Genomic DNA, 13,750 nt, shown 5'->3' on the forward strand with positions numbered 1-13,750 from the left:
GCTCTGCTGGCCCTTCTGCCTGTGGTCAGTGGGGAAACCCAGGTCTCCCTATCAGGTCAAAGCCTGGCCCAATACCCCAAGGGGTCTCCTCACTCCCAGCCTTTGCATACCAGGAACTGACCGCGCATGCACACAAGACAGTGACTCTGAACAAGGACGCGGGATGGGCAGACAGTATTCAAACAAGACACAGCTGCACAGTGTTTTCAGGACCTGGGAACATGAGACATTGTGATTTGCTTCTTAGTGCCAAGTTTAAATGGAAGCTTTGGTCCAAGTTTAAATGAAAGCTTTGGTCTTGAGAGAGTCTTTTTCCAGGATCATGGAGACAGTCTTGGATACACATGATGATGGATGAGAGAGAGAATGATGAGGAGAACGTGATGGGATGTAGAGGAGAGCGTGGGATGAGGGGTGCATCTCGCCCTCCCCTGGCCTCACACTCCCCCGGCCCCAGCTCAGGGAAGCCCCCAGGTGCCCGGGTTGGCCCTTGCTAACTGGTCCTGACCCCTCCGGGTGGCTCTCAGTCCTAGGACTTGGTAATGTGGGCCAGGGTCCCTCAATCAGGGGTCCCAGCCAGAGCAGCTAGAGAAATACAAAACTCTGGATGTCCTGGACAGACCAGGGGCTCCATGGGAAAGGCATTATAATAGAACAAGTAAAATAACAGTCTTAGCTTAAGTTCCTATCTGTCACCAGTGACATTGGATAATCAAGCTAAATGCAAAATAAACACCATAATATTTTTGCTACATAATTAAATGGTGAAAGGAAGGAAAACTGTGCAAAACAAAGCCCGTGGAAATACAGGGGCCGCCTGGGGGCCTGGGGCCAGCCCTTCCTAACACTGCTTTCAGACCAGGGTGCTACTGTAAGGGTTCCTCAGGCGTCTGACCCAACCTGCGCCTCTCACATCTTGAACCTCCTGTTAACAAGAACAGAGGGAGACACCATTAAGGCGAGTTCCAACAGCGGCCGGTCACACGCCTGAGATGCTGAGCCCGCTTCCGTGGGGCTCCCACTCCTGACTTCACGGTCGCCGCGGCACGTGACCGGTGTCTCTTCTCCTTTCCGGAGCCCTGGGCAGGGGAGGGTGGAGAGCAGCCATGGCTGAAGCGAGGGCCGATGGAAGGCAGAAGCACAGAAGACAGAAGCAAGCACAGCGTGGTTCACAAACGAGGGACGCAGACGCCTGGCACACTGGTCAGGACAGGACAGGACAGGGTGCACGGCCTTGGTCCCGCACAGGGGTCTGGGCTGCTGACCTCCCCGGCAGATGCAGCCCAAACTCACACCAAGTGCCTCCCACCAACTGCCTCCACCCACCACCCATACTCACCCCACTCCCCTCGGGAGGCCCTGGGGCTGGAGGCATGGGCAGAGGCAGCACACCTTGTACCCCTCACCTGCCAGCATAGGTACAGGCACTGGCTAGTTTCAACCCACAATGGACTGGAGGTCCAGCTCTGACTCTTCCAAGGGGACCCAGTCTTCAGTGACCATCTTCAGCAGGGCTGAGGTTTCCCCGCTTTCCAGACACAGCAAGTCCTGCGGCCAGTGGTCAGAGGACACAGTACAAGCTGGCCTGTGGCTTTCAACATGGACCAACTCTCTCAGTGTCCACAGCCAGGAGCCGCCAGATGAGAGGGAGGCGCTGTTACCCTGACACCATAGCAGTCTGCTACCTCGGGGCAGCAAACTCCACCCACTGTTGCTAGAGGACACATAACTCTCCCTGGTGCCCAGCATGGACCGGCCACTGCCACAGGCACAGAGTCCCGCTGCTCTGTGGCATGAAGGTGAAGGACAGTGTAGGCCACAGGTCGGAGCTTGTGGGTGCTTTTCCAAGAATAGTATTTCCCCGCCAAGGTCCCTCAAACCAGAACCGTGCTGGCTCCCACAGAAAGGACGGGTGCCCCGGGCAGTCCAGCAAACATCCAGATGCTGTCAAAGGTGGAGGAGGCAGGGTAAGGTGGGTACCCACACACCCCCGGAGATGCTATCTTGGGGGCTGACAAGAGTCAGCCAGACAAAAGGGATGACAGTGGGAAACAAAAGGTCTCTGACTGCAGAGCCATCTGGGGGGGTGGGGGGCACCTCAGTGGGGACCAGCAATGAGCATGGGGACAAAGGAGGGGGCGCAGGTGAGTCTAACAAGCAGGGGCTGGGGGTTTTATTCTCCCAAAATCCATCTGTTCCGTGTCCTCCAGCCACTTCATCTTTCTGCATCCATGCTCTGCAATTCTGACCGGGTCCGGGGGCAGGGTGAGTGTGTGTTTATGTGTGAAGGGAGGGTGACGGGAGCATCCAGATATTCAGAGTGTCCTTTTGCAAAGCTCTACTAAAATCAGGGCCTTGCTGGCTCACATGATCCCCCTCCCTCCGCTCCAAATTAGAGACCTGGCAAGAAATCTCAGGCATAAATCTGACAGAGAGGGGGTGAGGGAGAACGTAAACTCCTTTCACTTTAAGCAGACATGTCCCATGTGTGAGGCCTGAGGCAGCTGTATCCCAGAACCTAATAGCACAAGATCATGGAGACTCCCAGCTGAAGCGGCCAAGGGGTAGGGAAGGAGTCCCCAGTGCCGAGGGTCCTCCTCACAGTTCCTCGGCAGGAGGACCTGTGTAAAACAACCTACAGAGTGAGCTGCCTGGAGAGAAGGTTCCCTGAGAAGCAATGCCACATCCACTCTCTAGGAATGCAGAGCTCCCTCTCCCCCCCATATGGTCTGCAGAAATCTATCCCTCTTGGAAGAAAGCTCTCCACAGCCCAGGCTCAACGAAGGAGCTGGAGAAACCCTTCCCCCAGGGGGAGAGGTGGAGGGCCAGGCCACAGACCTGGGGAAAGGAGTCACCGCCAATGCCCAGCCAACTCTGCCCGTGAAGTCTATGATGGACGGTGCTGGTGGCCTGGAAGGAGGGGGCTCAGGACACTCCCCTTGCTGGAAAGGCGCCTGTGCAGGCGGGTGAGCTGGCCACTGTGTGCACTGGCTGCTCTGAGCACTGGCCAGGGCCACACTCTGGTCGCAGTCAGGAATGCAGATTGGGAGTGTGTGGAGCTGTGCGAGCTGCAGTCATCCTGGGCTTCTAAGAGAGGGAGTGGAGAGCGGGGAGGGGCTCAGCAGCCTGGCTGACACTGGAGACCCTCAAGACCAGCCCAGAGCACACAGTCTCTGAGTCACATCCCATCCCCGCCTCCGCACAACTACTTTCTTCAGAATTTAGCAGGCCAGACAGCCATGAGAAGCACATAAAGACAGGAGCCAGTGTGGTCCCGGGGGCAGCCAAGTGCCACTCCCCTCTGGAGGTCTGAGTGTCCCCCACAACGGGCAGGGAGTGTGCCCTGAGGAGGGTCAAAGCAAATTTACAAAGCGCCGGCAGCGACAAGAGCAGCGTGCACTGCAGTCCATCTGGAGGTGGCAGATAGCTAGTTTTTCCTTTTTTGAGCAGCCTTTCTCTTCTTCTGTCGCTTCTTTTTTCCTATCTTTTCTTTTTTCCCCACTTTTTCTTCTCTGCGCCCCCTTAGATAAAATTAGTAGAACCATTAATAATGTTGCAATAAACAAGTGCCTGTGTCAGTCTGCACGCATTAACCCTGAGCCCATGTCTCCGTGTACCTGTCCTCAGGTTTGGCCTGGATACCCTTTGGGCAAAGACTGTCTGTCAGTACTTCTAAAATAAATTAGACATTTTCCTGCATTCGAGAAAATGCTAGACAGGAGACAGACTTCCACAACCTCTGGTTACAGCTATTGCCACCTTGGGGCTGTTCCCTGCTGCTGTCTGAGGCTTCCTGAGGGCCAAGCAGTTCACAGGTAAAAGGGTCTGAAGGCATCCGGGGGGCCAGCTGGACTCATCTCTCTGACCCCATCTGCTCTTCTCCACTTCCTCCATCTCAATGCAGAGCCCAACATGCTATTTGATTATAAAACAAACAAACAAAAAATCTCTGCATTCCAAGTCAAATATGCTTTGGAGGTTGGAGACCCAAGGTTCAGCTGGCCATCCAGGAGAGGAGAAAGAGGGGGGCTGGGACCCCACCTCCTCCTTTCTGGATGCCGGTGGACAGCCCCTGGGAATGACTGGGATTGTTCTGGAGAGCAAGGGAAAGGGTTGGTTAGCAGAATTTTATTAGAGCAACTGGCTCATGACTGTCACATTAAAATGATTCAAGCTGAATGGTATTTAATGATTTATGGGGTAAAGCCACCTGTTCCTAAAGAAAGCTGGATATTAACCATGGCCTGGAATTATGGAATTTTTACATGGGAAAATGTGAAAGCTGGGTATTATGAGGGTTGAGTCTCTGGAGATTATATGGGGAAGTTAGGAGAACCAAGGAGGAGGAGGAAGGGGAAGAGGAATTAGTGAGTCAAATATTCTTCAGAATACTAGCACCACTGCTGAGATTAGGTGAAAAACAAAAACAAAAACCAGGATGCAAAAACTGAAGTTGCAGAGCAACTCTGCTCCTGAGCAAGGCCCTGAGCTGTGGCTCACACGTGAACTTGGCAGCAGGGACCAGGATAACTGATCTGCAGGCCGGCTCGGCTCACCTGCACGGACTCCAGGAAGGCACGCGAGCCGCACGGCTCACCAGCACGGCTTTGATTCAGGTAAATAAATTCCCACATACAGTAGGAGACTTGTACCATGAAACATTTAGCATTTTATTGCTAGTGCTTATAATGTCACATTTGATACAATTTTAGTACAAGTGAAAAAATACACTGTGGCTAACATTAAAAAGCTGCAATCACATTTATATATCATAGATATCTCTTTACAAATTGCCAGTAGTTTCAGATAATAGAGAATTGTAACCTACTGACATTCATATGGCTCCACTTCAAATATATGAATTGTTCGACTATAAATATATTCTGAAATACATTGTTTTTCTAAAGAAATGTTTTTAAAAAATGTGCACAAAATATATATAAAAACGCCTTGCAAAAAGTTACAAATACCACCAGGCAGGCCCATCTGTGGATCACATTAATGCATGGAAATTTCATCTTGCCAGCATTTCTGATTGGAACCTGAAACGCTGGTGTGGCTTCAAGAGGAGGGTGAGTGGCAAGAGTCTTGTTTACTCTTTTATCTTTTAATTTCTGATGCCAGAAACCACAGGGTTTCTATAGCCTCCACGGCCTACTTCAGAGGCAATCACAGAAATCAAACTCCTGAAAACAAACCCTTTCAGGAGGGAAAGTTGCAATCAGATTGAAAATTGCATCTGATTCTACAAAGACTTGTCTTTTGTGGGAAGGTGGAAGCATGACCTCATGCCCCCCAGAAGGGGCAGCCACATTCGAGAGGAGGCCAGAGCAGGATCTCACAGAGGGCCTGAGCAGGAGGGCAGAGCAGAGGGAGAAGAAGGGCTCAGGGCTGGCTGGACCCAGCCGCCTCCCTCCTCCCAGGCAGACTGGGTGCGCACAGGAATGAGAAGCAGAAGCAGAGGAACGCATGCTCATGGAGGCAGGGGGCAGAGGGTCACCAGGACAGGGGCTCTGAGCACAGTCCCTGGTCACAGTGGCTTCTACAAGGAGGCTACATGGCCAATCAGAGCTTGAAAGAGGCGGCAAATGGGGTGGCTGCTGCCCGGCGTGGTCAGTACCAGCGATCATTCCAGAGGGATGCTCTGGCCATAGCCACCCACCATCTTCCTCCAAGCATCAAGGTGTGGAGGAAGGACACTGTGTTGAGCTGCATGCTAGACCATCACCTGACTGTGCCCAGACTCCCCAGGGGAAGAAAGAAAAGCTCCAAAACAAACCAAATACACATCTTGAAGTACTTGTTGATTTAAAATTAGGAAAATGAAAGTGGTGATGATTATGATGATCAGGAGGGAACTGACTGGTGGAAGATGGCAGCGGGATAATACAATGTCTTAGAAAAACCCCAGTTATAAAACAGCCAATACGCAAGGGTCCAGGGCATGGATGAATACAAGCTGTAATATCGTACCATATGCTATAAATGCAGTTGTCTACATGCTGGGCAAGCCTCACGCCCGTTCCCAGGCCAGTGCGCCACCCACAGACACACGCGGTCACCCTCAGGCCTTCCTCCCAGCTCCTCTGCCCTTCCCTCTCCCATATGGTTTTAGCTTTCCTCAAGTGATCTAGTGGAAAGTCCTTCCTGGCTGCTGTGCTTACTTGTTTAAAGCTTTCTCCAGGTATTCCTGAATCCACTTCAATTTCGGGTCAATGCACACTTGTCTGTTGTTGCTCTTCAGTCTTGCCCTGTCGAGAGAGGAGACCACAGTGTGCAGCTGCCCAGGGGCACCGCTTGCTTGGGTCTGTGTGCCCGCTCAGCCCCCTCGCTGGTGCCAGCTGCCCTTCCCAGCAGGTTCAGGCTCAGGGGGACCCCTGCTGGGAACACAAAGCCAGCCAGGTGGCAAGTCCCAGGGCAGAGGTCCCACACAGTGAAAGCACCTCCACCGGAGTAGGGGGGGGGGGCCCCCACAGGGCACATCTGCCTCGGAAGGGTAAGTAGGAGCTGGCAAGTGAAGTAAAGGGGGAGGAGAAACAAGAGCACATACCCCAAATAGAAAGGGGGCTGTGGGGTGGGGGAAGGAGAAGGGGGAGACAAGGGCGCAACAAGCAGAAGTGAGGGACATGGGGTGGGGCTTCACCTACAAGATTAGACGCACTTGTGAGGATTTGAAACTAGGGAGGCACAGATTTTTCACTCTGAAGTATCCTCTTGATGGTGCCTGGAGGACAGACAGCCTGGAGACGGCCCGCATAGAGGTGCTACGGCAGTCTGGGCAGGGGTGGGCGCAGCGAGGGGAAGGTGGTTTACATGCCAGGAGAGCTAATGTAGGTAATTTGCCAGAAACTCCTTTCCAGAAACGAGTCCACTGAAGACCCCACAGTCTCATATGTGTCTTGAAAGTAGTGCTGTACTTCCTCCCACTTCTCTCCGCCACCTACACTTCTCCTGCTTGAAAACTCCCAGGAGAGGACCTGGACTTCCCAGATCTCCAGCTCCCCCTCCACCAGGGATCCTGGCACCAGGAACCTCAAGCAGCATGAGGACTCCCTGCCCAGACACTCTGGTCATGAGGAGAACCAGGGTCCGAACAGAGACTAAGGGAGAGCCACAGGAGTCGCCATGCTGAGGGGTGCAGTGACTGACATGTATGGTGCGGCGTGGCTTGGAGCAAGAAGGGCTTAGGCCCAAATCTAGGTCCCACTGCTCATTAATTCTATCTGCCCAGATAATATGTGGCATCTTCAACTTCGAGGTACGTCTCTGGGTGAAGGGAACTAGCCTGGTCTGCACTGGAAAGCAGGCCCTGCTAGTTAAGTACCCTATCTGATAAATGAACCTCCAGGGAGAAATAGTGATTATTGTAATCAAAATAAGTTAAAAAAAAATCCTCTTACAGAGACCTAAGCATGGTGATAAGCACATTCAAGACAGCAAAGACTACCCAAAAAGGGACAAAAACGTCAAACCTAAGAGCAGCTTGGCATTTTTTTTTTAAAGATTTATTTATTTATGCATACAGAACTGGGCCAGAGGTGCAGGGGGCGGTAAGAGGCTTCATCAGAGACAGAGTAGGGAGCAGAACAGGCAGATCGACAAAGTATAGTGTTGAGGGGAGCAGCGGGCGGGCCAGGAGAGGTCTGCTGTGCCATGTGCATCTCCTCCCTGGCTGGAAATTGAACTGGTGCTGCAGTGGCTTTAGCTTTGTAGTGCTGCACTCTAACCCCCTGTGCTACTGGGGAGGGCCCCCACATCTTGGCTTTTATGCCAACTGCCGTGCCCTTTGCCCTTGTCAGCAGTGAGCTCCCCCAAGAGGCCCTGTGCCTCCCCTCTCTGGCATCAGACATGGACCACAGACAGAGCGCAAGCTCTTCCCACCCCCCACCCCGAGCAAGGGGCCGGGCAAGGAGCAGCCTGTGTGTCTTCTTGGACACCACGGCCGCCCTGTGCCTCCAGCAAGGGAGCTCTGTGTGTCTTGCGTGCCCCTTCTGGTTTGTCTCCCTTCCCACACAAATGAAATCAGATGTTAGCAGCTGCCATCAATACCAGCAAAAACAGAAACTTGTACTGTGTGTGAGAAAATGCAGTTAAGTGAGCTGAGAATTTTGAGATGAAAGGTGATTAAAGATGGTTATAGCTGAATTTGGGCCTTATGAACTGGTGTGATGTGATAAAGAATTAATTCAAAGTACCAAAGCCCTGAAATCGTTCACCCAGACAGAACCACTACCAGCAAGGTCTGGCCAATTTACTGGGCTTGGGCAGACACTTTGCAGAAGGCTGTGGCCCTCCAGGCAGGAGGCCTCTGAGCTGACAGGAGGAAGCTTGGAAAGAAGACAAGACCCTCCCTGGTGGTGCAACAGGTTAAAAAGCAGCACTATGAAGCTGACCTCAGCAGCTTCAACGCCAGTTCAATCCCCAGACAGGGAGCTGACCCACATGGCATGCAGACCTCTCCTGTCTCACCCTCAGCACTGTACTTTGTTGATCTGCCTGTTCTGCTCCCCACTCTGTCTATGGCAAATCCTCTCACCACTCTGTACTTCTGGCCTGTACCCCAGTTCTGTATACACAAATAAATATTAAAAAAAAGAAGAAGAAGAAGAGACAGGTCCACTGAGCTCAGCAGTACACCCAGGAGTACTTTCTGGTGTAGACGCAAAGTCAAAGGCTGAAACAACTGCCTCTAGTTACTGCCAGGCTGTTGCTGGACAATGGCCATACACCATCACTCTGGCTTCATCAAGTCTGTGAGTTAGGGGTCACTGTGCCCACCAGATGCGACATCCCTGGAGGGTGATGATGAGACTTACACTATTTGCAGGGCACAGCTGGGAGTGTTGAGGATTTTGAGATGCTTGACGTTGGATCTGGCAACATGGCTCTCGAAGAATCGGCAGGGACATCTGTAGCTCAGGCTAACAGGTTTCCCTAGAAGTAATGAGAACAAGGCAACTTATTATCCTATCAGGCCTTGGAAATATGCATGTACCTGGGACTGCCTCCCAGAGATAATAAAGTGGGATGAGACCGGAGCAAAAGCCAGGGCATGAGTGGGCATGGGGCGTCATCCTGGCCAAGACCTCTTCAAGCAGCACAGTGAGCTTTGCCTGTGCTCACACTCAGCTGCTATAGGGCCAGAGGACAAAGGATCGGCAGGAGGGTGGGGCAGTTGAAAGGAGCGTTTCCAGCTCAGGTATCTCAAGATAAAAGATAACCTTTCAATCCAAGGACTGAGGATTCCAGTTCTTTGCAAAATAAACTTCGCCAGAAGCAACTGAGAGGGACCTCCCCACTCAGAGAAGGGGGAGGGGAAGAGGACCCAGGCTCTGGGTCCTCCCCTCCTTGGCATGGCTCCAGCTAGGAGCCTCGGTAGCAACCCAGGGCAGCTGCCCTCCCCCACCCCAGCCACCTCTCTGCACCTCTCATTCACCTTAAACCCAAGTGACCACAAAGCAAAGGAATCTTCAGAGGGCAGGCCCAGAGGCCAGCTTTCCCCCCGCATTAAGGTGTGGAGCTTAGGAGGGCTGGAGTCAAATATGGCTTTCATTGTACAGGGATGCTACAGCCTCCGGGGTTGTATTACATCTTTGTTTGCCAATTCACCAATTTGCAAAATGCCATAATTGACACTCATTAGTGTAAATTAGCAAAGGGCTCCTGCAGAACCCAAGTCTCACCCTTTAAGTCTAGAATTGCAAGCCCTGGGGGGCTGGGATGTGTGTGTGTGTGTTTCTGTGGGTTTTATCCAAGTCCTACTTAATACCACAAATTATTTGAATTTGCGGACCTTTTCATCAGGGATTAAATATATGTCTGAGAATATTTAGTCCAGAGATTTAAAAAAATAATAGTTTTCTGTTTACAGAACTCTAAGAGGCCGCCTGGTGGCTCAGAGGGTCTGTACTGTTGAGAAAGCTAGAGAAGCTGCAGAAGGAAACCAGTGAGAAGAGCTCACTTTTTTAAAAGGCTGCACTGACTTCAGGATGGCACAGCAGAAGTAAGTAGCCCATTTCCTTACCTGTGTGGAGGAAACCCCCCCCCAACTCCATTCTCTGCAAACCAGAGTAGAAAGCCTGGTTTGGAGGTGCTCCCTGACTCAGGCACTGTAGGGGCACAGGGGGCATATGTTCCCTCTACACCAGACCCAGGGACCTCCAGAAAGTCCCTGAGGAGTCAACTGCCAGCAGCTGTTGGAACCTTCCGGTAATCAGATCACCTGGGCAAGCTGGGCTGGTGGGCAGTCTGGCAGCCACGGTAATGGAGGAGAGGGTCTCCTCTGTGAGCGTCTTGTCTCTAATTTCCCTGGAATTCTCCTGAGCTGAGCTGGACCTGAGTATTTGGGCCCAAAAGGTGGCAGGTGGGGCCCCAAGCTCAGGGCAATGGGGTGCTAGAAGGGACAATGTGTGACCCTGCAGGCTGCTGTGCTCCAGGTCCCTGAGAAGAAGCTGTTTTGGCTCCACTAACCCAACAGCAGAGATCAGGCCAGAAATCAGAGCCCATTCTGAGCTCAAAACACTGGCTTTCTCTTTTTTTCCTCTCCCCTCTCAGCCGCTGGGATTATCCATTTCCTTCAAAGGCAACTCTTATTCCAGCTCCCAGGACCCAGTTGCCTGCCTATCAAAGGGTGAATTTCAATAGGTCTTTCAACGTGTCAGAACCCTAAGTGCAGAGAAAGCCATGCTGTGTCCACATGGTGCCTTTTTCTCCATTTTTGGTCACTATTACTACTTTCCAAATGTTTAGCTGTGACTCTGTATATAGGCAAGAAGTCTGACTGGCCCAGATGTTACACATGCTGTGTGTGGCTAGGACTTGATGAACTCAGCTCTGGTCTGGAGCAGTTCCCAGAGAACTTTCCACTGGAACATGAGGCAGGGGTTCCCTCTGGCCAGGTCTGGGAATGGACCCCACTCCAGGGTTAACTCCTAGAGGCCCAGAGCATCTAGGGTCCCAACTGTTTGGCCCAGGTCAACCAGTAGAGAGACAGTGGGAGCTGGAGCCTGCGCCAGGGGTTCTCCAGAATGCAGACTCTGGGGTTCGGAATGGAGCCAGAGGGCAAACAGGCTCCCAGAGATCAAAAAGGGCATTGTGGTCCAGGCTTGTAAGGAGAGCACCACCAGGCTGCACCCACACTCTCACCTAGCCAGCTGGTTGCCAGAAGGCAACTCTAAGGGCAAGCAACCAATCCTTCCAGAATCTGTGGATGAGGACACACTCCTGGGCTGCCCCCAGGCCAGTTATGTCCAAGACTGAAGGATCTGGGTCACAGCATTCCAGTCCTTTCTGCAGGTCCCCAGAGGAAGGACAACCAAGGGCAGCACCCTTCCCCCAAGTAGTGCAAAAAGTCACCTGCACTCTCACCAAACCATGACTCAATTGTTAATACCCCCAGGAGAGTGTCCCTCAGGACCTGTAGAAACAGCTGGATACGAAACCAACCTAGGATACTTTATCAGTTAGGAGACAAATTCCTAATCACACTTACAGTGGTAACTCTGCAGCTCTGACCAGCAACTTGCTACATTTTAAGAACAGTTTCCAGGGCATCAGCTGGGAACCCCTGTTAGCCTTGCAAGCAGGCCTGGGGCCGCCTTATGCATGCTCACCCCACTCAGCTAAGATCTGCCCACAGCAACCGAGGAGGCAGCAGCGGGCCTGAGCTGCAAGGAGCCCCAAGCTGCAAGCTAATCTTGCTGCGACCTATGCAGGTCCAGCACCTGGATCTTGGGAGGTGCTGGACCTGCACAGGCCAGGGTCGCAGCAAGAGCACAACAGTGTCCTGCTGCCCTGGTGCACTCTGTTGCAAAGCTTAGCTTGACTTAGTTTTGTTCTGTGTTCCGAGACCACGGTTTATTTTGGTGTCCTGTAACAGGACATCAAAATTTCTCTTAAGCTTCAAAAGGGGAGGGGGGGAAGATTTCCCAGTGAAACTGGACACCACCTTACCAATGGCTTAGAGCCCTGGTGACTGAACTGCTTTTGTGGAGTTAAGTGCTCCCCCCACCACTGGTTCGGTAGGTGACAAAGACGCCTTTCTGCAGTGGTTGGGGCTAGGCAGGGGTGGGTCAGAAGCGACTCAGCGGGCACCCTGGAATCTCTTAGGTGATCCGGGGAAAGATGCTGCGCTGCAATGACTGGATGTGCGCCCGGCTTTGCCCCGCGTCGCTGCGCTCTGCGGAGCTGTGCAGAAGCGCGGCTCGGCGGGAGGCGCAAACCCGACAGCTGCACCGCCAGGCTCGCACGCAGGCGGAGGCCCGCAGCTTCGGGGCAGGGGGCCGACCAGCGAGGCGTGCTGGAGACGGCGTGCATGCACCCGACCACACCGGCGCGACGAGCGTCGGTGCCAGGGAGCTTACAAAGCGCGGTTCCCACGTGAACCACCAGCAGCTCCTCCAGCACCAGGCGTAGCGCTGCCGCTGTGCCCACTGGCCTCGGGAGACCCAGTGGGCGCGAGAAGCACCATTTGCCGGGTGGGCCGGTCAGGGCAGCTGGCCCGCGTCTCTGAACTCGGCCCCACTCTCCGGTGCCCTCCAGCTCCGGCTCGGAGCGCACCTCAGCCCGCGCTCACCCAGCGGCCCCGCGCCTCCGCGCCGGCGTGCGCTCCAGGTCTGGTCAAGCTCCGCGGTCCTGCGGCGCAGCGCCGGGCGGAGGTTTGAGCGAGTGGCGCCGCGGGGAGCTCCAAACCCGCAGCCCGTGGGAGAGCACCTGAGCGTGAGGCGCCTCCAGCTCCCAACCAAACCAAAGTCTCACGGGCTGGCTTCACGCGGAGCGGCGCGGGCGCAGGCAGATCGCTGCCCGGGGGCACCGAGCAAGAAGCCGGGCGCCCTCCCCGCAGCTCCGCGCTTAGGGCACTCACCGTCGCTGAGGCAGAGCGCGGCCAGCACCAGGGCCAGCACTGCGACGACTTTGGCATCCATGGCACGGGCGGGCAGTGGCGAGGGGACGGAGGCCGGTGGCGGAGACGACACAGCGGCGGAGAGTGAAAGTGCGGCGGCGGGAGGCGCGCGCCGGGCACTTTAGAGGCGAGAGCGGGAGGGCGGGGCTGGCGCTCGGCCAGGGGCGGGCTCGGAGCCGAATCCCCGCCGCGGCCGGGCTCCGACGCGCGTCCCCTCCCGCCCGCCGCCTCTCTGCGCCCTGGGTGCTCCCCGGATGCAGTGCCTGCCAGCCTTTGACCTTGCCAGGCTCCGTCGGGCCGGGCTCCGCGGGCCGGGCTCCGCGGGTCGGACCTGCAGTGAAGAAGCCAGCCACCAGGGAGCCAGGCTGGGGGGCTGGTTGCCTTCGGTTTACGCAGATGGAGAGATTCAGCCCCTTAGGCCGGAACTAAATGAGAACTAAGAAAAAAAACAAACTAGTTGATCCTAGGGGTTAGGGCCGCTGTACCCTCGGCGTCCCGAAGTAGCTAGAGACGTCCAGTTTTCTGAGCCCAGGACCTGGAGCTGAGGTTCAGACTCGTGGGGCAGAAGCCCGAGGGCTTGGCCTAAGAGCGGGACGCAGATCTTCGCGCGTCAGCGAGACTCAGATTCCAAGCCTGCGCGTCTTTGTTAGCCGAACCTAAGCCTTAGTGTCCTCACCCGTAAAATCGGGTCTCTAAAATAGGATGCTTTGCCGAGAGAAGAAAACAAAGCAGTTAGCCCCGAAGGCTCTTAGAAAACTGTATTTACTTAGCCTTTGTACCCCTGTTCTCTCGACTGTGAAACAGGCAAATCAGAGTTCCCACCTCACCAGAGGAACAGGGAACTGCCGG

General features: G+C 54.1%; 1 protein-coding gene across 2 annotated transcripts; it reads right to left on the reverse strand.

The window, feature by feature from the left end:
- Nucleotides 1-800: 800 nt before the first annotated feature.
- Nucleotides 801-12,985, reverse strand: CXCL12 (chemokine (C-X-C motif) ligand 12). Of its 2 annotated transcripts, none has more exons than XM_012723922.1 (4): nucleotides 12,863-12,985; nucleotides 8,817-8,934; nucleotides 6,165-6,251; nucleotides 801-925 (listed from the first exon to the last, which is right to left on the reverse strand). In XM_012723922.1, the coding sequence occupies exons 1-4, from the start codon at nucleotides 12,921-12,923 to the stop codon at nucleotides 910-912; spliced, it is 282 nt and encodes a 93-aa protein (XP_012579376.1). In that variant the 5' UTR covers nucleotides 12,924-12,985; the 3' UTR covers nucleotides 801-909. The 2 variants fall into 2 exon arrangements, with proteins under 2 accessions (XP_012579376.1, XP_004680696.1); XM_004680639.2 differs by lacking the exon at nucleotides 801-925 and adding an exon at nucleotides 2,659-3,521.
- Nucleotides 12,986-13,750: the final 765 nt, after the last annotated feature.

This window comes from Condylura cristata, unplaced genomic scaffold (assembly GCF_000260355.1).
Source record: "Condylura cristata isolate star-nosed mole 26May11 unplaced genomic scaffold, ConCri1.0 scaffold00011, whole genome shotgun sequence".
Classification (NCBI taxonomy): Eukaryota; Metazoa; Chordata; class Mammalia; order Eulipotyphla; family Talpidae; genus Condylura; species Condylura cristata.